Source organism: Loxodonta africana, chromosome 4 (assembly GCF_030014295.1).
Source record: "Loxodonta africana isolate mLoxAfr1 chromosome 4, mLoxAfr1.hap2, whole genome shotgun sequence".
Classification (NCBI taxonomy): Eukaryota; Metazoa; Chordata; class Mammalia; order Proboscidea; family Elephantidae; genus Loxodonta; species Loxodonta africana.
The window spans coordinates 10,605,341-10,628,425 of NC_087345.1; the positions used below are offsets into that span (position 1 = coordinate 10,605,341).

The 23,085-nt window shown below is 52.9% G+C and overlaps 1 protein-coding gene across 1 annotated transcript in view; it reads left to right on the forward strand.

Annotated features, from left to right (window-relative positions):
* Positions 1-23,085, forward strand: part of NFAM1 (NFAT activating protein with ITAM motif 1) — a 44,121-nt gene that overhangs the window by 5,521 nt on the left and 15,515 nt on the right. Inside the window, exons 2-4 of the mRNA XM_023559874.2 lie at positions 17,749-18,078; positions 19,342-19,454; positions 21,661-21,759. Of these exons, the coding sequence (XP_023415642.2) occupies positions 17,749-18,078; positions 19,342-19,454; positions 21,661-21,759 (542 nt within the window). The remainder of the gene's footprint in view (positions 1-17,748; positions 18,079-19,341; positions 19,455-21,660; positions 21,760-23,085) is intronic.

Below are 23,085 nucleotides of genomic sequence, written 5' to 3' on the forward strand. Positions count from 1 at the left end.
CCAGAGGGGGGACTTGCGAACTCAGTCAACTCCTAGCATAACGGGGTGAATTCCCTCAGCCACAGACAACCCCAGAACCAGCTCTTAGAGAGTGGAAGGAAGCATCACCAGGAGAGGTGCCTGGAGGAAGAGAGGAAGAGACAGAAGGTCTAGGCAGTACTCCTGGTGCAGGAGTGCTGAGTGAACGTGGACCAGAAACAGAATCTGACCCACCACACGCTGTGGGTTTAGGTGGGGGACATCTTCGTGGGAGTGTAGGCACAGGACTGGGGTAGGGGGCAAGGGAGTGGACGTGAGGTCAGTAGGCAGTGTTTCTGGGTTTGGGCCTGGGTTGATCCTAGAAGGTCTTGGTTAGCCCAACCGCTCCACTCTTCCGCTTCCTCACCGTGCCCTGGAGCTTAGCACCCTCCTTCTGCAGCGACAGCAGGGAGGCACATCTAGTACCACCAATGGCCTCAAGGCTAGCCACCCTGAGACCCTCAGAGGTATCGGCCTTCAGGTCGGGGTGAGAAGGATACAGTGACCTACAGGACTCAGGGCCTAACTCCCCAGGGCAGGGTGAGTGTGTACCTGGCCCACCCGGCCCCTCTGGCCCCCGCTGCCATTGTCTTCTCTAGCCACCCCCAGGACTCAAGATCCTCAAAGGCCCAGGGTCTCACCACAGCCTCCCCACTGCAGGCAACAGTGACTCCTGCCCCCTGAACACACCCAAGACGTAGTCCTGACACTGCCTTTGCCAGAATGTGAGTTCCTGGAAGGCAGGGCCGGGCCAGAGTCACCCCTCCCAGCCATGTCCAGCAGGAGGGCTGGCATGGAGTAGAGGCTGCAGGACCTGGCTGTTCTTGGCCTCCAGGGTCTATCTGATGAGTCGTGCCTGGGGGTTGGGGAATTGAAAGTTGCGCAGGGAGCCTGGAAAAGTGGAAAGGGGCGTGTGGTGGGCCTGGTGTGGTATCTGTTCCTCTCTTGCCTGAGGACTGCATGGGGCTGTGGATGAGAAAGAGGAGGGCAGAAGCCAGAGCCCTTGTGAGGCTCTGGGCCAGATCTTGCTTGCTGCTGACGAGCAGTGGTAGGGTGTCACCGAGGGCAGCCCAGGCTCAACAACAGGGTTGGTCTTTCATCAAATGGTCCAGTTCTCCTATGGTCAGGGAGGTACTAGCTTACAGGCTGGTCATAGGCTTTATGGACACATCTCTGAAGGCCTCTTGGCAACATGTATCAAAATTCAAAACATGCTTATTGTTAGTTGCCATGGAATCAGCTCCGACACATGGCAAACTTATGTGTAACAGAATGAAATGTTGCCCAGTCTTGTGACATCTCCACGATCTTTGATATGTTTGAGACCATTGTTGAGGCAACTGTGTCAATACATCTCATTGAAGGTTTCCCTCATTTTCACTGACTCTCTACTTTACCAAACATGATGTCCTTTTCCAGTGATTGGTCTTTCTTCATGATGTGTCCAAAGTAAGCAAGATGAAATCTTGCCATTCTCACTTCTAAGGAGCATTTCTTCTAAGACAGATTTGTTCATTCTTCTGGCAGTCCACAGCATATTCAATATTCTTCACCAACACTACAGTTCAAATGCATCAAAACATGCCACCTTTTGAGTTGGCAACCCCCTTTCTTGGACCTTATCCTAAGGCCTGAGGGAATCCAGAGACAACGTGTATACATGCAGTGCAATGGGTTTCTCTTTATATGTGGCCTTTCTGGCCCTGGATTTGTAGTTCTGCCAAGATGATTTGCTAGACCACAATCTTGCAAAGGGATTGGACGGTTTACTATGCATATAAGGTGCCTGTGGCCTACCAAGGGGATCGGTCAGTTTGTGGTCTTGGTGGGAAGAGTAGGCTTATAAAAGAGCCAATCCCACAGAGGTTCAGGGGGACCTCACTACCATCGAAAGGAAGAGCCTGGAGCAGAGCGTGTCCTTTGGACCCAGGGTTCCTGCACTGAGAACCTCCTAGACCCAGGAGACAGCACATGTGGCAGGAGGCCAGCACTAGACAGCTGCAGTGGGCTGTGCAGTGGGCTTTCCAACCCATGGAGCAAGAAAGCTGAGTGCCTTCGGGCAGGAGATTTGCTGACAGAGTGGGGTACCTCTAGGCACTTTGCAAAGCTAAAGAGCTGTAATGCTTGCCCGAGTGGTAGTAGAAGCCAGGCCCTAGCAAGGGTTGGTGACAGAAGCCGGATCACAGCCTGCTGGCTAGCATGGCCAAGAATTTGCTGAAAGCTGTCTTGGTCGGAAGCTGTCCTGTCTGACGAAGTGTATCCTATATCCCTTTACTTTCAAGTTGATCCTGATCCTGAATTGCAAACTGTTACTTCCCTAGTAAGCCCCATAATTGTATGCATGGTCTGTGAGTTCTGTGTAGCCATTAGAACGAATTAATCAAACCCAGCAGAGAAATAGAGAGTGCGTGGGAGGGACAGCTGGTGTTAGAATTGGTAAAAAGGTTGGAGGGTGGAGGTATGTCTGACCTCCACCTCATAGGAATCAGCTTTGGGCCAATGATTCTTCTCATTCCTCCTCCTAAAGTTTGGCAAGGTCCAATGCCACCATATTACAATAAGAACAATCACCAAGGAGTCCACAGAACACAATTGCACACAACCTCACTGCTGTCTGCTGGCCCTGCAGGTACATTTAGATAAGACCCTTCCTTCCTACTGGTGCCCAGCTGCCCTTCTCTCCCTGGCCCCTGGCCCCACCCTGGAACTCCACTTTGGAGCCGTGCTGGGTAACTCCCAGTCCCTGAGGAAGCCAGCCTCTGAATCTTCGCTCCTGCTGCACCCTTGGCCTGGAAGACGTCCTCTCCATCTGGGGACATCCTACATGTCTGTCAAGCTCAAAGTCATAGGCTATCTTCTCTGCTAGGCTCTTTCTGGCCCCCTCTTCCAGTCCCTGACAAATCCAGTTGCCTAGGTCTCATGGGTGTATGCCGGTGGTTGGAAGCACAGGGGAGCCACTTTATGTTAGAGGCCTGTGGGGTGTGACTGAACTCACCTGGGGCAGGTGAGGGTGTGGGTAGAGCTAAGGAAGCAATATCCTGTTGTGATACATAGGGTTCAAACTGTGGTGTTCGTGAAGAATACTGAATATGCCATGGACTGCCAAAAGAACCAACAAATCCATCTTAGAAGGAATACAACCAGGATATTTCTTAGACATGAGGATGGTGAGACTTTGTCTTGCTTACTTTGAACAAGTTATCTGGAAAGACCAATTGCTAGAGAAGGATCATGGTTGGTAAAGTAGAGGTAGTCCCCGACTTATGATGTATTCAAGTCATGACGAATCACACTTACAACCATCAGTGTAGCTGCAACATTGCATCTTCCTGGGAGGAAGTTACAGGAAAAAGCAGGCAGGGGATCTGGAAAACATTGCTGAGTTATGTGAACATGCTCCAAGCATTTGATCAGGATAATATGGTGGAAGGGATGGGTGGAAAAACTGTCCATATGGCAAGAACACTGAGCTTAGAACTTGATATCACCGGTGTAGGACAGCTCACAGATCATAAAGAAGGGGAATTGACAGATGAGGACTTGGTGGATTTTGAAGAGGAAAGAAATAATGAGAAAGAGGAAGGAAAGAAGTTGTCAAAAAAATTTACGGCGAAAGTATCAACTGGAGCTTTTTCTAAACTAAATCAGGAGCTTCAGTAGCTTGAAAACATGGACCCAAACTCTGATTGCTTTGCTAAAGTCGATAGGCCGGTTCAGGAAGCTGTAAGATGTTACCGTGAAATAGACGAAGAAAAAGAGAGAAGGACCTTATGGACAACTCTCACCAATTTTCTGACCAGAAAAGTCATCTCCATTCCCAGGGATAATCTAGAACCTTCCACAAGTAGAGTTATTACCACAACTGACAATGTGCCAGTGTCTACCAACTCTTCTTCAACACTGGAGTAAATTCTTATGATTTCTGTATTTTTTTAACATATGTATGTATGTATTAAAATATATCTGTAATTTCATATGTAATGTTTCCAACCCCCAAAGACAAATAAAGATCAGATTTATAAAGATACTATAATAAAAGGCAATAGTAATGAAAACCAAAAAAAAAAAAAAAAAAAATGAGCTATTTGACATGTCAGAACCGGCTTACGATGGAGCAGTCAGAATGGAACCCGTTGTAAGTTGGGGGCTATCTGCAGAGGGTCTGTGAACAAAAGGGAAACCCTTGGTGAGACGGACTGCCACAGTAGCCACACAATGGGCTCAAACATACTAATCATCATGAGACTAGCACAGGACCAGGCAATGTTTTGTTCTGATGCAAGCAAAGTCACCATGAGTGGGAGCCATGTGACAAGTTACAAGGAACAAGCACCCACCCTAAAGAAGTGGACTGTGTAAGGAAAGCCAGAGGAAAGTGCAGGCTGCAGAGCTGAGGAAGCCAGAGGGAAAGTCAAGGAGGGAGGGATCTGCAGGGTCAAGGCCAGAAGCAGCAGAAGCACAGCTCAGCCAACAGGGTCTTTGTGAACTTCCCCTGGCAGGCACAGGGAGAGTGACTGATGGAGCAAAAGCCAATGGAGGGAGGATGTGGGAGAGGAGGGAGGTGCAGAAAAAGGGCCATTGAGTGATTATTGCCAGAGGGTACAGGATCTTCTGGGAGGTGGAGATCTAAAAGAAGTCAGGATAAAAGTGACCTGGCAAGTCCTCCTCGGAGGGAGTTGTGTTGACAGCCTGAAGCATTTCTATTTTAAAAGGAAGCTGAAGTGCGGAGGGGCAGGTGCACAAATCCCACAGAATGACTAAGGCTTGTTGTGGTTGTTGGGTCCCATTCATTTGATTCCAACTCACAGCAACCCCACATCACAGAGTAGAACTGCCCATAGGGTTTTCTAGACTGTAATCTTTACAGGAGCAAATTGCCACACTGTGTTAGGCTGGGTTCTCTAGAGAAGGAAATCTAGTAAAGCGTATAAATTTATACAGAGAGATTTATATCCAGGGAACGGCTCGTGCCATTGTAGAGGATGGAATGTCCCAAGCCTGTGGATCAGGACAGAGGCTTCTCCTGATTCATGTAGCTGCAGGGGCTGGCGAACCCAAGATCGACAGGTCAGAGAGCAGGGCTCTTGCTCACAGGCTGTGAAGATCGATGAATCCCAAATATGGCAGATAAGCTGCAAGCTCAAGTCCCAAGAGCCAGAGGTCAGATGAACAGGAGCCAGCTACAGGATCCAGAGTGAGCAAAAAGCCAGAATCTCTGCTTATATTCAGATGCAGACCACACACCCAAGGAAACTGCCCTTAAACTGATTGGCTACTCACAGCAGATGCCATCATGGGAGTGATCACTTATAAACACTGAGAATCATGGCCCAGCCAAGTTGACACACCATCTTAACCATCACACACATCTCTTTCCTGCAGAGCTGCTGGTAGGTTTGAACCACTGACCTTTCAGTTAGCAGCCGAGCACTTAAGCACTGTGTCACTAGGACTCCTTCGCTAAGGCATTAAGGAAAGGGTTTGGACATCCAAGGAACATGTAAACATGATCATGTCACTTCTCAATTTAAAAGCCCACAGGGGCTTCCGGAGTTTCCAGGACAATGTGCCACCCTCCATGTCCCAACCCCACCCACCCACCTCTTGGGACTCCCCCTGCCCTGGGCTCTTCCCCTCTACAAACCCTTCCTTTCAGTTCCTCCTCAGCTCCTGAGCCCCCTACCTCCAGTTCAGGAGCTTCACCCAAGCTCTTTCTTGTGCTTAGAACTCCTCCCCTCGCCCCCACATCACCTGGTGGCCACCTCCTCTTCTTTCATAGTTCAGCTGGGGAAAGAAAGGGAACGAAAGAGACCAAAATGCTCACAGCTGGGATCTCACGGCAGCAGAACTGCAGGCAAATTCAACTTTCTTCTTGCTCCTTCTCTGTGGTTTCTAGAATTTCTACAGTGAACATGTTTCACTTTTATAACTGCAGGGAGGGGGATGCTGAAGAGTGGTAATTTAAAACACAGAGCACCACCCAGTCTGACGGTCATCTCTCCAGGATGGCCCCCCAGCCCCCAGGCTGGGCTAGGACCCTCTCCTGGGTCTGGGCAGCCCTTGGGGCCTCCCTTCATTCCACACTTCTCAGCAACACATCTCAGCTCCTCCCCAGTGGCGGACCTGGCACCTGTGGCCGGAGTGCACCTTGGGTAGGCACTCATTCTTTGCTGAAGGGGGCGTCTTGGGGATGGCCTGGTACCCTCACTCCGCTTTGCTCACCAACGCTCAGAGACAGGAGGTAAGAGCCCCCACCCCACTTCATTGTCCCCCTCTCTGACCAACCCCATCCTGATGCCCCTCTCTGAGGGAATGGACAATACAAGGGAAGAACCAGTCCAAGCCTGAACCAGTTGTCGTTGAGTTGATTCTGACTCGCAGAACCCCATGTACTAGAGCAGACCTGCTCCTAGGGTTTCTAAGGCTGTAATGTCTATGGAAGCAGATCGCCAGGTCTTTCTCCCATGGAGCTGGGTGTGGTTCCGAACCAACAGCCTTTTGATTGGCAGCTATACTCTTAACCATTGCCCTACCAGGGCTCCTTGTCCTGACCTGGCCACCCTCCAAATGAGCTCTGATGTTTGAGCATCTTACCTTTCAAAACAGGCCAAAAACGCGACACCAAACCAAACCCGTCGCCTTTGAGTCAGACAAGTGCTGTAAAAATACCAGTTCACGCTTGTGAATCTTACGTGTTTCTGGGGCCAAACGTCTGACATTCTTGCACTTGGTTTGTGTCCCCACATGGCCATGGTGCGCCCTGTGTCCAGCATCTGGAGGCTGGAGAACAGGTGTGGGCAAGCATGTCTTCATACATCTGTAATTCAGAGGTGTTGAAAGACATGACAAGCAGGCTGATGGCCCTGTTCCCAGGGCAGTGGCACTAAAAGATCCATAGTAATACATGCTCTGGGTTCAAAGGTGGCCTTCTGACGCCTGTCCCACACTTCTCAACCAGGCATGTGGCCAGGCGCCGTCGCATCTGATACATAGCCCTGGAGGACGCACCCCTTCTCCTGTGGCGTCCTGGGTTCACGCTCAGGCAAATGGCTGGGACTCTGGGACACAGCAATCAGCCCACACCTGTGTCTGCTCAGCAGCACTTCAGATGGGCCTTTAAAAGCGGCACAGCTCTGAGATGCCAGAGTTACGGTGGAGGACAAAATTCCTCAGCTAAAATCAAGACAGTGAGAAAGGCTTTCTTCTGTAGCTGGGGATCAAAGTGTTTTCCTTGAAAATCGACCTAAGACAGAATGGATACCTTTGATCAGTACGTCTGGGCCCTCACACCCTTGGCTGACGAAGCTTCGTTCCATAGAAGGGATTGAGTTCCAGGTGGATCAGGGAGCCAGGGCCAAGGAGGTTGGGGCAGCAAGGAGGCCGGGGCAGCGAGGAGGCTAGGGCAGCTGAGTGAGGAGGTGGAGGAGATGGGGGATGCTTAAGGAGGGCAAGATATGGGGAAGTCACTGGAACATTTTAAACAAGTATACACCAAGTTTCCACCACTTGTCTGTCAGTTTGCTATACTCTGGTAGCTTGCATGTTGCTAGGATGCTGGAAGTCATGTCACTGGTATTTCAAATAGCAGCAGGGTCACCCATGGTGAATAGGTTTCCAGACTAAGGAAGAAAAGCCTGGCGATCTATTTCTGGAAATTAGCCAATGAAAACCTATGTATCACAACAGAATATTGTGTGATATATTGCTGGAAGGTAAGCCCCCTAGGTTGGAAGGCACTCAAAACACACGGTTTTTTTAAGTATACCAATGATTGCGAAGATGGTGCAGGATCAAGCCGTGTTTTGTTCTGTCGTACATGGGGTCACCATGAGTCGGAACTGACTTGATGGCGAATAACAACAACAACAGACCAAGTTTATTCAACATGTGCATTCTTTTTGTGGGGAAGTATCCACTGAAGCAGGGAGGGAGGGGTGCTGGCTGGCCCTCTTCGGACAGTGTCTAAAAGGCCCACGGGGCCATTGTAGCTGTGGGAGCCAGGGGCTCTGCTGGAGCTGGGGCAAATGTAGCAGTCCCCCTAATGCTGCCTAGTCAGTTCTGGGTACCATTATCCCCTGACCCCCACGTGTTGCTGGGCACGTCTGCCTATTGTTGTTGTTAGTGGCCATCGAGTAGGCTTCGATTCGTGGTGACATCACGAAACATTGCCTGGTCCTATGCCATCTTCGTGATCGCTGGTGTGTGAGAGTCCGTTGTTACAGCTGTTGTCCAGTGCCTTCCAACATGGGGGCTTCGTCTTCCAGCACTGTATTAGACAATGTTGACAATGTTCTGCTGTGACCCGTAGGTATTCATTGGCTAATTTTCCGAAGTAGATTGCCAAGCCTGTCTTCCTAGTCTGTCTTAGTCTGAGAGCTCTGCTGGAACCTGTTCACCATGGGTGGCCCTGTGGCGTTTGAAATACCTGTGACATAGCTTCCAGCATCAGAGCAAAGTGCAAGCCACCACAGCATGACAAATTGACGGAGGAGTGGTGAAAGTGCCTATTAGCTGGCCCAAATCTAGACAAACAGCTTCTGAATGTTTGGCTTTCTTTAAAAACATGTAGTTAGTTCATTTGAGAAGTTTTTTTTGGCTTGCTTTGAGATCTTACAATTGTAGCATAGAATCGTGTTTAAGAGTGTGGGGTTAAAGGACTCAAAGGGACCCAGTTGAAAATCCTAGCTCTACCACTTACTAGCCATGCTGCTTGGGCAAACCTCGTCCCTTCTCTGAGCCTCGGTTTTCTCATCTGCAAAAGGGGAACATGCCCAGTGGACCATGGCTTCTGTCATCATGTGGCTTAGCCGTGATGCCTGAGAGTCTGCTGGACAGGGAGCCATGCACCCTGCCAGAGTGGCTCGGGGAGTGGTGAGCCCAAGGCCCTGGGAGAGACAGGAACAGGGAGGGCAAAGGCTCAAGAGCTTGGTGTCTGTGTGGAGTGACTGGAGCAAGGGCTGAGAGCACCGAACAGGGCTGTGCCAGGCTGAAGGCTGTGGCCAGGGTTCTCCAGGCCAGGGGCTTTCCACGGCCTTAACGGTGGCCAAAGTTACAGAGCTGCACAAGATGGCCTGGCCCTGTCTGACCCAGCTGTGTGAGGACAGCTGAGCCCAGCAGGTCAGCAAATAGTGCCCTCACTATGAGTGAGACGCTCTGCATGCCATTTTTTTAATTGGTTGTCTTGACCCTGTAAATTGATTTCAAACTCTCGCCGGAGTCTCCTCCAGCAGGAGCCCCTGCCAGGCTGGGGAGTGGGGAGTAGGATGGCTGGGTTTTGTGGATCCCAGGAGGCAAGGGAGGAAGGGAGGTCTGACTCTGGAGGGGCTGAGGTGGGGAGGGGCGGGGTTGCCCTGGGGGGATCTAGTTCTGAGTGTGGGTGCCCCAGAGGAAAGCTGCAGCGGGGAGGGGATGGAAGAGAGTGTGAGGAGCCCTTGGAGGAGCCTCCGTGGGGGAGGCCACCTTCCCCCTCAAACTAGCCAGGGTCAGAGCATTGATCTAGACATCTTTCTGACCTGCAGAAACAGTTCTGTGCCCCCTGGACACACAGGGCTCTGAAGTCAGGTCCTGTCATGGGGAACTTGAGGGCCTGGGGGCTGAGACCAGCGCGCACACTGGGTCCAGTCATTTCCCCTCCCACCCCCCACCCCAGGGACTTAGTGGGGGGTTCCTGGGCCCAGCAGGGGTGAGCTGCCTCCTCAGCAGGTTTATAAGAAGAAAAAACAAGGAAGCAGGGGCCAGCAGCCAATAGACAAAGTCTTTCCCAAGAAGGGAGGAGCGAGATGGGAAAAGGGCCTTCCCTCCTCAGTGGGAGCAGGAGGAAGCTCTTGCGGGAGGGTGCTTCCCACTCAGAGACCCTGACCCACACACAGGCCAGGGGTCTGTACCCCAGGGCATCGTCCACTCCCCGGTGTCCAGGCCCAGCCAGGCCCTGAGGTGGTGACGAGGCTTGAGTTGTGGAAGAGGGGGCTGGCCCCTGCGTCTGTCATGCCTCAAGGCCCCCGGGCCATGTGAGCCCTGCGCTGCTGGCCTGTTACATTCGCAGGCAGAAGGAACAGGGTGACACCTTCCCAGACACAGTGAGGACTCATCTGATGTCCCTGCCTTCCTCTTGTCCCTGTGGCCAGTATGCTGTGGCCCTGGTCCCCTTCAATCCCACAACAACCCTGTAAGGTCGGCACTGTTGCAGATGAGACACCAAGGCTCAGAGAGGTGAAGCAGCCACTCAAGGTGGCACAGCCTTTAAATGGTGAGTCAGGATCCGAACCCAAGCCTGGTGCCTCTGGAAGCCAGGCTCTTCCCAGGCCCCTCAGTTTCTGGCCAGGCCCAGGCTTCCTTAAAGCCCTTAAAGTTGCCAGGCTCTTGAGACACTCATGGTTGGCAGTGAGGGACAGAGGGGTGTATGTTGTAAAGACATCACCTTCTGCAAAGTGGGGGGCCAGGGCTCAGCAGTGGGGGTCTGTGCTGTCAACAGGAAATCATCCGTACTCAGTTGTGTAGGGGTGGGGCAGCAGCCAGGAGCCCTTGGAAACCACAAGGAACATTGCCAATCTCACTGACAGGGCTTGGTGGGGTGGTGGCCCTCCCAGGCGCCATGTGGCAACTGTTTCCCAATCCTGTCTCCTGCCGGTCCATATCCCCCACCCCCCACCCAGGCACTTCCCCACCAGGGTGCCCTCTCCCCTCTCTGCTGCATTCACACAGGCTCACCAAGCTCCCAGGCAAAGAAACACCTCCCTGGCCCCGGGGTTCCCTCCTCCCCTTCCCCACATGCTACTGGGGAGAACCGCAGGTCTGCAGGCATGTGGGGGTGGGGCGCAGGCACCTCCCTGTCCTCACAACCAACCAGACTCTGTCGTGAACCCACTGGAGTCTCCTTCTCTGAGGCCCCCCGGGAGCCCCTGGCAGCCCCTCCAGACCCCATTGAGTGCAGTGCAAATCCTCCTGACCTCCTGGATTGAATCTATCCCCTCCCAGAAAACACCGAGGGGCATCTTGACGCACTTTTCTACTTGTGCCCCAGTGTCTGCCCAGCTTAACCTGTACCAGAGCCGGCAGGACTCCTGGAGAAGCACCCAAAAAGCCACCTTGTGTTGCCCCTGAGGCCCTTCGCACCTCCAGGAGGGGAAGAGTCCTGGCCCCCCAAACAGAGGAAAACTCTGAGCAAGTCACAGGCCTGTGGGCACTTAAAGCAGTTAGAGTCCTGTACTGTAATGACCAAAGTGCAGAGCTTGGTGAATACTGAGATTGCTCCGGGTGGGCTCTGTGGGCCTGTGTGTGAACATGGAGGGGGAGGCGCATCTCCCCCGCACTCCCCCCAGGTCTCCCCATCCTCCCCTACTGGGTATCTGAAGCCCTGGTGGCAGCAGGGAGGGAGGGGGAGCTGTACGGGTGGAGGTCCTGCCTGGGCAGAACAGTGCTGTAGACAGGTGGGCTCTCTCAGGCACTTTCATGGATCCCTCAGGGGTCCCCACGAGACATCAAAGGGACACCTGCTCGCCTGCCTGCTCAGTAGGTGGGCTCCTGTGGCAATAACTCTGTCCTCAGCCCCCAGGAATTCACAAGTGACCCAGGCCTCCTCCCTGGCCCGTTTGCCCTCTAGGCAGCCCCTGGCCAGTTCCTTCTGCTTACAGCACATGTTGTCTCATGGGGCACACAGCTCCTTTGCTTGAACAAGGGACAAAGCGTGATGCAGCTGCCACCGGGCATGGGACCAACACCAGCCCCTGTGTCCTCTTGGGGCACACCTAGAGATATGTGAGGGTCCCACTGAAGCCCCTGTCGGCCTGAGGTGAGACGTGGGCACCCCCAGGGCAGCCTGGGTGCCCCTGAAGGTCTCTCCCAAGCCCCCTGGTCCCCACACTCTCTCACCCCCATAACCCCCACGTGGTCTTGGAGCATCCAGCCCTTTGCAGGCCACGAGCTTTTACAATGTGTGGCTTCTACCAGGGGCCTGCTAAGCCCTCTCTTTAGCATCTGAGGTACTGTGTCTTGTGCCACCGTGAGCACGCCCCGTGCCATCTCTTGTCACACTTGGCTCTTGTCTCTGATTCCCTGCCCTGTGCTGGCTTTTATTCCTCAGCACAGGTCAGACAACCCCAGGTTCAAATCCCGACTGTGCCAATTGATGGACCATGTGGCTTAAAAAACAAAACAAAACAAAAAAACCGTTGCCATTGAGCTGATTCCAACTCATGGTGACTCCATGTGTTGCAGAGTAGAACTGCTCTAGGGTTTACTTGATTATAAACTTTCCAAAAGCAGATCGCCAGGCCTTTCTTCCTTGGTGCTGCTGGGTGGTTTTGAACAGCCAACCTTTAGGTTTGAAGTTAAGTGCAAACTGTTTGGCTTTGGGCCTCTGTTTTATCATCTGTACAATGGAGTTGCAATAGCTGCTCATAGGATGGTCATGGTGTTTAACTGATATAAGGTATGTTGTCAGGCCCAGCCCTTTCTCTCCTCTCTGCCCTTGGCCTATTCCTCACCCGCCTGTAAGTGCACTTGTGGCTTCAGTTCACTGAGAACCTCCAGGGACAGCGTTTCGTCCATACCCCCACGTCCAGCTGTGATTGAATTGTGTCTCTCAAAAAGATACATTGAAGTCCTAACTGCCCCCCCACCAGTACCTGTGACTTTATTTGGAAATAGCATCTTTGCAGATGTTATCAGTTAAGATAACATAAAGTCACACTGGATTAGGGTGGGTGCCAACCCAATGGCTGGTGTCCTTATAAAAGAGGAGAGATAGATGCAGAGGGAAGATGGGCATGTGATGACGGAGGCAGAGATGGAATGATGCTGCCACAAGCCAAGGAATGCCTGGGGCCACCTGAAGCTGGAAGATACAAGGAAGGGTCTTCCTCTAGAACCTTGGGAGTGAATGTGGCCCTGCCGACACCCTGAATTCAGACTTTCGGCCTCCAGAACTGTGAGGGAATGAAGTCCTGTTGTTTTGAGCCATGCAGTTTATGCTACTTTATTAGGCAGTCCCAGGAGACTAAAACCCACTCCAGCCAGGCCACGGCCACCCGCCCCACCACCCCAGACAGAATTAGCAGCTCCCTCCCCTCTTTTTTTCCCCTCGAGTCCTCTTACCCCAGGCTCCCTCTGCTCCACAGCCTCCTTCCCTGTTAGACTGGGCATGTGCCAGGGCAGGGACCCCCTCTGGGCCTAGGACAGGGTCATGACCTAACTGGTGCCCCCTAAATGTTTCCATGCGGAAGGCCCAGGTTCTGTCCCCAGCCAATGCACCTCACACAAAGCCACCACCCATCCGCCAGTGGAGGTTTCCGTGTTGCTATGGTGCTCGACGGCCCTGGGTTTTTTTTATGGTGCTGGACAGGTTTCCACAGAGCTTCCAGACTAAGATGAACTAGAAGGAAAGGCCTTGCAAGCTACTTCCGAAAATCAGCCAACGAAAACCCTGTGGATCCCAACGATTTGGTCCGCAGCTGATCACGGGGACAGCACAGGACCAGGTAGCCTTTCATTCCATTGTGCATGGGGTTGCCATGAGTCAGGGGACAACTCAGCAGCAGCTGACAACCACCACAAAACGTTTGTTGGATATACAAATGATAACTGAGAAGAATTCATGGACTCAGAAATTACTAGGAACCGGACTGTAGTGGTGAGCCTTACCATGGGGCAGCTTCTAGTCAGCAGCCAGTTGAAGTAGCAGGGGCTGGAGCCGCCCTACAACCTGCACCCCAGAAGGGGTCTCTGAGAAGCACAGGTCCCAGAATGCAGGCCGGGGCTGGGCAGCTGCTGTGGACCAGGCTCAGGGGTGCTGACACCCCACAAAAGGAAGAGGGCAGTGGAGACAATTAGCCACATCGTCAGCCCAGAACCCCTGCCTCTGCCGCGGCCACATGACTGGTGTTCTCATTTTTGGCCCTGCGTCTCCAGATTGGCTGTCATTATTGACTGAGCCCATCAGATACCAGCTCACTTTTCCCAGACAGCAGTTTCATCCGAGGGTGAGGTTCTTGCCCCGAAGCCTCCCCGGCTATTGCAGACTTGAGCCAGGGCCCTGCATCTTAATGACCCTAGCCCTCTGACCTTAAAATAACGAATCCCAGAAGAATACAGAACAATTGACATCTATTTTTATGGATTTCTCCAGAATTGTAAAGATCGACTTAATTGCACTAACAGATTCCATCATTTTCTAGAAGGATTTTTAAAATGAGAATCTTTTCAAAGGACTGGGTGAATGAATGTCTTCCTGCCATCACAAATGGGAAGCTGGCTTTGTTGTGTTGACAGCGTGTTCATCCTCACCCGGTCCTGGAGTCGCCCCTGGGTGCTTCCCAGCTCCTAGAGGAGGAGCAGACGGTCCCAGGGTGGGTGGACAGGGCTCCGTGCAGCCCTGGTGCAGCTGAGTGACCCTGATCAGGTCCTAACCTCCCAACTACCTCAAAGAAACACTAGCACCACTCTCCTCGCTGTCTGGAAGGCTGGCTGTGAGAACCACGCTGATGTAGGTGAAGGCTGGAAAACAGCTCCTGAACCACGTCTTCGGGAAAAAGTAGGGACTGGTGAGGATGGCACAAACAGTTCGTGATTAGCTACTAACTGAGAGTATGGTGGTTCAAATCCACTCAGCAGCAACTTGGAAGAAAAGGCTGGCAATCTGTTTCCGTAAAGATTACAGCCAAGAAAACCCTACAGAGCAGTTCTACTCTGACACTCATGGGGCCGCCATGAGTCTGCAATGGGTTTGGTTCTTGTTTTGTTTTGTTTTGTTTTCAGTTGGCCGGGTGAGGAGGTGGAGGAAGGCATCCCAGGCAGAGGGGACTCGGGAACAGGTGTGCAGAGAGGAGAGTGGCCTGTGTGTGTGGCCCTGCCCCCAGCGTGGGGTTGTTGGGCACAGTGAGTAATGCTGTCAGTCATTACACCCCTCTTGCCTCTTGTCCCTTCCAGCCTACCTGGCACCCCGGGGGGATCATGAAACAACTCTCCCCCTGTCTCCACACCCCCAGGGCTCAATAGGAAGCTCTGAAAGAGAATCAAGGCAGGGAGCATAACAGGGCTGAAATGGGGCCCTAAGTAGAGATAGGGTCTGAGGGAGCTAGCAGGGCAGGGGGCCTTGCCGGGGGAGTGTTGTAAATGGGGTCCTGGGTAAAGGACAATGTAGGGGTCTGGGGACCTGGGGCTTGGTGGGGCATGTCCTCGGGTTCTCCTGAATCAATGCTCCCTGTTTTATTACGAAACTATTATGCTGTTATTGTTTAAAAAAAAAAGCCAAACCATGCAGAAGAGTCCAGAGATATGAAGTCCAGGGTGAATTCCCATCCCATTCTGCCCCAGCAGATGGTGCCCAGTGGATTCACCACAAGTGACTGTCATCATATAAACGATGCCAACGTGACCCTCTGTGACATCCAGACTCCCTGGAACTATTGACACCTTTAGTTCTCTGGGGGGGGGAGGCGCCTCTTTGATGGCTCAACAGGAAACTCAAAATAACAGTGTGGCCCAAACTCTCTCTCCTGGTCCCGGGCCTTCCAGGTCCCTTGGGATCCTCTCCCTGGGGCTTCAGCTCCGAGCTGAGCTGAATAGACCTAAGAAGAAATCAGCCTGGCCTTACGCCAACCCATGGGGGGCCCACCGCAGGCAGGAGCCCATGCCTGATATCCCCGACAAAATAAATCTTGCTGCTCCCTCTGAGAGCCTCACGCATGATCTTCTCCCGATTAACAACCCGGCCTGCATGTTCTTGGCTGCTTGCTGCCGACCTCAGTTTAGAACTGTCTGCTGTTTGGCTGCTGGAGGAGGACAGTGTTGGAGAGACAAGGAATAGGGCAGGCCAAGGGGGCGGGTGCAGGCCTGAGGTCTGGGGGCCAGGCGGCTGCTGACCAGCCAGGCAGGGCTGCTGCTGTGGGGTTTTCTGACGGTTTTCTGAGGCACCTCCAGGGGTCAGGGAGCCAGGATCCAGGGCGGCTTCTGCAGACCTGCCTTTATAGCCGTCACTGAACATCGTGGCCACGGACGAAAAGTCCCCACACGTGGAGCATTCTTCCTGGCTGGGGAAATTGCCCTCAGAACCTTGTTTGTTATGTCAGGACTTGACAAGTCCTCTCTGCTCAGATTCAAGGACAGGTTTGTTTCTTATGAGGACTGGTACGCCTCCTTCCACTGGACAGAGAGACCTGCTTCCCTCTCCTGTCTGCCACCACGAGGCTGCGGGTGTCTTTATTTTGCTTTCCTGCCTCCTTCCTCTTCATTTCTCATCTTTCACCTGCCGTTGGTCTTCTTATACCTGTGTGCCTTAGTCTCCTAGTGCTGCTGTAATACAAATACCGCAAGTGGCTTTAAAGCACAGCGATTTATTTTCTCACAGTTCAGAAGGCTTTTGTTGTTGTTAGGTGCCGTTGAATCGGTTCCAACTCACAGAGACCCCATGTATAACAGAATGAAACTCTGCCTGGTCCTGTGCCCTCCTCACAATTGTTGTTATGCTTGAGCCCATTGTTGCAGCCACTGTGTCAATCCATCTCATTGAGGGTCTTCCTCTTTTTCATTGATCCGCTACCTTACCAAACATGATGTCCTTCTCCAGGCACTGGTCCTTCCTGATAACAAGTCCAAAGCACATGAGAGGAAGCCTCGCCACCCTCGTTTCTAAGGAGCATTCTGGCTGTACTTCTTCCAAGACAGATTTGTTGGTTCTTCTGGCAGTCCATGGTATATTTAATATTCTTGCCAACACCATAGTTCAAAGGGATCAATTCTACTTTTGTCTTCCTTATTCATTGTCCAGCTTTCACACGCATATGAGGTGATTGAAAATATCATGTTTTGGGTCAGACGCACCTTAGTCTTCAAAGTGACATCAGAAGGCTAAGAGTCTGAATCCAGGGCCCTGTGTCTAGGGGAAGACTCCCTCTGTTGGCTCTGGGGGAAGATCCTTGTCTCAGCTCTGTAGCCCCAGCATTCCTCGGTTCCTTGGCAATCTTCATGTGGCATCTATCCTTCCCAGTCTGTGCTTGCTCCTGTGTCTAATCTGCTCTTTTTATGACTCAGAAGTGATTAGGTTTAGGACACATCCTACACTGTTATGGCCTTGTTAACATAACAAAGAAAACTATTTACAGATAGGATTAGATCCATGGGCAGTTGTTGTTGTGTGCCATCTAGTTGATTCTGACTCATAGCGACCCTATAGGACAGGGTAGAACTGCCCCATGGGGTTTCCTGGGCTGTAATCTTTATGGGAGCAGATTTCCAGGTCTTTGTTCCAAAGAACCACTGGTGGGTTGGAACTGCTGACCTTTTGGTTAGCAGCCAAGTGCTTAACTATTGGGCCACTAGGGCTCCTTTTCCATGGGAAGAGAGGTTAGGATTCCAATATGTATTTTGGGGGGACAAAATCCAGTCCATAACACAGTGCTTCTGTCCAACACACAACATGGCCTCATGGCATTTGGGAAAGTGAGTGATGAAGACTGTGGGCTCTGTGGTTTCCAGTCCCGGGCAGGGCTGCAGCTCCACCCCAGACATGCCCCAGGGGTAAAGTGGGAGCAAGTTCTTGGCTTCCCAGTGCCTCGGACTCTTCCTCTCTGTAAAATAGGGCTCTTGCTAATCCCTGCCATGAATGCGTCAGAAAATACGGAGTCGTGCACACCAAGCACGCAGCCAAGCGCAGGCACCCACAGGTACATGGGAAGCAGGTGAGCTTGAGACAGCCTCTGAGAGTGACCTGCCACTCTTCCCTTCCTTCCCCTTCAGGAGAGCAGTCGGTGACCCACACTGGCCCTCCCATTGTGGTCTCCTTGGCCAACAAGGTCATTTCCTTTGGCTGCAAAATCACCTACCTATACACTCCAAAATATAAGAGCTTCATAGTCCTCTACTACTACGTAGACCGCCAGAACAAGTATAGTCCTAAGAAGCTTATTGACTGCCAACCCAGCCAGGGCACAGAGAACCAGACCCACACTGTGGAGTGCCAGGTCACCCCTGAGCTGCCGGATTCGTCAGCCACTGGCACCTACTACTGCTCCGTCCGGTGGCAACACATCACAAAGGATGGCAACGGCACCTTCATCCTGGTCCGAGGTGAGGCTTCCTCCTTGGCACTTCCCAGGGTGAAGGGTCCAAAGGTTTCACGCAGCAGAGTTTGGGGCACCACGTCTGAAGTGAGGAATGGTTTGCCTTTTTTCCAGCTTTGGCAAAGCAGAACAGAGTGGCTACAGGATGCTCCCAGGCATGTGGGCGTGCCAAGGCATCCAACTTTGTGAGGAAAGGGTAGAGGTGTGGGGTATGGATCTGCCTAGGGCACCCTCTGGCAGGTGACTTGAGATAGGTCACTTGGCCCCTCAAGTCTCAGTGTCCCATCGGCACAATGGGCGGAACGGATATGTACAGAATCAGGTGTGTGTTTATGGGGCCACATGTGTGTGACCACAGGCTCATGTACATCTTTCTGGGGACAGCTTCCTAGTTTTCATTATATTCTCAAAGGGGTCATGGCCCCAAAAGTTAAGAACGAGTCCATCACTAGAAGCCATGATTCTCTGACCTGCCTTTGCAATTCCCATGGGAAGTCCCTCAGACTTGGGTTTGAATCCTGGTCCAGCTGCTTCCCAGGGTGTGACCTTGGGCATAGTCTTCATGGCAGTACCTTGCCAGTCAAGGGCTTTTATGAGGGTGAAATGAGATCATGCATACAAGGGCCAGTGCCTGGTGATGGGAAGTACTCAATAAATAGCAGACATTGGTGTGCCTGGCATATGATTGGCACTTACTGAATATTTGCTGGATGAATGGTTGGATGGATGAATGACTCAGAGGAAGGGGAAAGACTGTGCCCTTCACTTACCCCTGGAGTGGGCTAGCCACCTGCTAGACTCAGTACAAACATGTCTCCTATCTCCTTCAACCCTCACTACATACCTTCCTCACCTCAATGAGGTAGATAATTATTATCACCATTTCACAAATGGTGATACAGAGAATACCCCAAGAGGTGAAATTACTCCCCCAGGCTCCCACAAGCAGCTCATGGTGGAGCCAGGAGTTCACCAGGGGTGTGGGGCGGAGGTCCTAAAGAAGTAAAAGTTGTAGTTCCTGCCCATAAAGAGAATCAAGGCAGTAAACAAAAAAGAGGCTTAGCCAAAGCAAATGTGGAAAGGAAGACCTGAGTAGAGGCAGGATTTGGGGGGGCATAGGCGAAGAGGGGGCCTTGTGGGGGAGTGCTACAAGCAGGGTCCTGGGTAAAGGAGAATACAGGGAGTTTGGGGCCTGGGCGTTGGTGTGGGTGAGCTGTGCCTGTGCTTCTCCTGGGTAACTAACCCTCTGCTTCCTTCCTCCTCCTCCTAGACTCAGGGTACCGAGAGCCCCCGCAGGGCTCCCAGGACTCCCTGCTCTTTGGCTTCACTAGCCTTCTGACCCTCCTGAGTGTCCTGGGCACAGCTCTGCTGCTCTGGAAGAAGGTATGGGACACATCCAGCAACAGCATGCTCACAGCAGTACTGCCCTCTCCCCCCACCCCCTTGAGGGCTCCCACGGGGGGACAAAGGGACAGCCAGCCTACCCCACAGTAGGTCCTGGCAGGCCCTGATGAGGCATGCATCCATACCTGTAATAGGTGAGCCACCATCCCTTACCTGTTCCTCACGGCCTCTTGCACAGGGGCTGGGAGCACCCTCCTCCTGCATGCTCCCTGGGGCTCCCAGATGCTGGGACTGCACCCTACTTGTTGTCACCAGGTCCTTTTTGATCTTGTTCTAAGAAACCAAGGCTCTTCGGCCTTTCTGGGGCACTGGCCCCTCTGGGAATCTGATGGAAGCCACAAGCCCTCTCGTGTACTGTTCATGGCTCCTCGTATTAGAAACAACCCCTGTCCTGGATTTTCTTGATCCCTGGAAGAAAAGAAACATTTTCCAAGAGCCACTCTGCACCAGACCATGCGTGGTCTCCTTTGTGCTACACCATAACTCTATGAGGGACGCTTCTTCCCATTTTACAGCCCCGGAAAGGGAGGCTTAGAGAGGTTGTGATTTGCCCAAGGTCACACAGCAAGCAAATGGTATAGTCAAGCTGGAGCATGGTGGGTTGGGCAGTTTGGTCCAGCTCTTTGCCTGGCCCACTCCTGCTCACCCTGTAGGTGACACCTACCCAGGGAGGGTCATCTCCCTACTGGTGCTCCCCAACTGTCATCACCCCCTGCCAGGCAGTAAGTGTTCTCATGGCTCCATGTCAGGAATGGGGTGAGTCTCACAGACCTCGGTTCAGTGTCTGCCTCTGCCATTTCCGGGCTGTGTGGTCTTGGGCAAGTCGCCTGCCCTCTTTGAGGCTTTGCTTCCTCATGTGTGAGACAGAGATGCTGTGAAGATCTATTTCACAGGTTCCTTGAGGGACACATTCGCATTCAAGCCACGCCTGGCACATGGTGGTGAGCGCCATCGCTCCGAGCCACTATTATTTTGTGACTGGGGGTGCTGCTGGCTCCTGGCTGAGACTTAAGTAGCTCTCCAGAGCTAATCCCAGAGTAAATGGGCTGGGGGTTGGCAGGCAGCCAGGGTTTTTAATTAGCTCCTGCCCCAAGATGACGCTGTTATTGTCCCACTGTTGGCAGTGTGGTGCCTGGGATGAGGGGGGAAGTCCAGGCCCGCCTCCCTCTGCCTCGGCAAGGAGCTGACTGCACCACCTCCTGCCTGGCTCCTTCCACTTCCCAGCAGGCCACCCCGCCCTGCCTCTATGACCACCATTAGTACTTCACACCACAGCCAGCGTGAGCTTCTGAAACCGAGCCCGATCCTGGCGCCTCCATCTTACAGCCCTCAGATGTCCACACTCTTCAAGAGGCCCATCCTGGGCAGGTCTGCCTCTCCATCCAAGCCGACCTTTAAATTCCTCAAGACCTGCAGGCCTTGGCCTAGGCTGCTCCCTCTGCCTGGAACTCTCTCCTCCCCTTCTAGGGAATGAACACCTTCTTAGCCCTCAGGCCTCAGCGTAAATGCCCCTTCCTGCCGGGCTAGGCTTTCCCTCCTTATCACACTTCAGTAAAACTCTAGTTCCACAGTCCATCTCCCTGCTAGACTCTAAACCCCAGGAGGGCAGGAACCGTGTCCACCCTTCATGCTGCCTGGCCCACGAGAGGTGCTTGACGAGCGTGTTTGCGGACTGGGGGCCTCCTGAGTGCCACCCAGGTACCAGGCACTTACCCCTCGTAACCTGCCTGAATCCTCACAACAATCTCACAGAGGAGGTCTATTGCTGAAGAAATTGAGACGCAGAAAGGGGAGGCGGTTTGCGTGAGGTCACAGAGGCAGCGAGTGGCAGAGGGGGACTGGAAGACTGGCCTGGCTGGCACTTGCTTGGAGCCCACCCACAGCAGTCAGCCTGCAAGCCAGCTTGGTGCCTGCCACCTGCCCCACCTCCCCAAGCCAGGTTGCCCATGGACCAGGCCCTTCATGGTCTTTTTTATTTCCCACGTCTTCAGGCTGACACACGGTTTGATGGAGGTCTTAAGAGCGTTTGTCACCTTTCCCTGGAAAATGTTTGAAGGGTGCTGAGCGGTTCATATCTGTGGACCTGGTGACGATTGGTCACTCTTTCCCTAGGGGGGTCTTTGGTGGAGGAGGGGAGGCAGGGGAGCTGCTTGTCCCCTCAAGGCCCTGACTCCTCTCCCCACAGAAACAGGTGCAGGTTCCAAGGAAGCAGCCGGTCCGGAAATGCCAGGACCCGAGGTCGGCCAGCAGCCCCAAGCAGCCTCCATGTGAATCCATCTACACCGTAAGTCTGAGGGCCAGGGCTCCCCCGTTCTCTCTCGGGCCTGCCGGAGGGCCACGGGGCCTTACCCCAGCCCTGATGGTGGGGCTGAATTGCTGGCTGTGTCATGTACCAGCTGTGTGACCTCGCTGAGCCTCAAGTTCCTCACCTGTAGAATGGGACAATAATTCCTACCTCGTGGAATTAGTATGAATTACCACGCAAGTGAAATAAGATGACAGGTGTGTGGCCTGGGCCCCTGCTAGCACTCCTCGGCCCACCCCGTCCACTTCAGGAACTAGGGAGAGCACGTAGATGAGGAGTAAAGAAGTTCCTTCCTTTAACCACGACTTTGATCAGCTCACCAGCCCTCTTCCCATTTTTCTTGCCCAAACAACATCACAGCAACAGCGAGAACAAGCACAAAAAGAGGGAAAGGGCAGGCACCATCTCATGCCCTTAACAAATCGAAGATTTTCAGTTTTCCACCCATGCCCCCCCGACCACACACGTTGTTAGGGTCTCAGCAGAGACGGTGTTAAGACCCTGTTTGTTCCATACCCATGTGTCCTCAGCATTTTCCGTGGCTGCGACAGTCCTCGTAATTACCTGAGCAGTGGCCGTGGCACGTGGGACTGGGGAGGCTTGGCCTCGTGCCTGGCTGGGGCGCCCACTGCACCCCACTCACCCATCAACCCGCAGCCACTCTGCCAGAGGCTGGGCCAGGAGGCCAAGAGGGAAAGAACCATTCTTTTCCAGTTAGACTCATTCTAGCTCCGCAAGTAACACACGCTCATTAGAGAACGAAAACAATAAATGCCACCCAGTGTCAGCTGGGGTATCAGCTCCACGAGGTCGGATCCAGGCTGGGACCCACACTCCATAGCTGGAAGCTGGAGAGCTTCACGCCTGGGTCAGGTATTTTCCCCAGGTGCAGATACTCATCCTGCCTCTGGACCTAGGATTCTGCCTGTACGCGCTGTCACTGTTCCTGTCCCCACCACTGTGATTCACACTTGAAACTCAGGCCCTTTCTTGCTCCATTGTCACAAAACCCCACACAGAAGGTGTTCAGAATATGGCCATGTTTACAGAGGATGGGGCAGGTGCGGGCAGCGCAAAGCGAACGTCCCTATGGAGCAGCGCCAATGGCTCCAAACAAAACATAACAGGTCCAGCTCTCACATGGCCTTCAGCTCCTCCACCCCAGAAAATTCCCGTGACCACTGCACCCCATATGGTCCCTGTGTCCCTCTCTCTCTCTCCTCCCTCACCCACTCATCCTAGTATTTCCCTCCGAGGAATCCTGGTCTCGGCTGTCAGATAAAAACAGTCTGTCTCTCTCTCTAA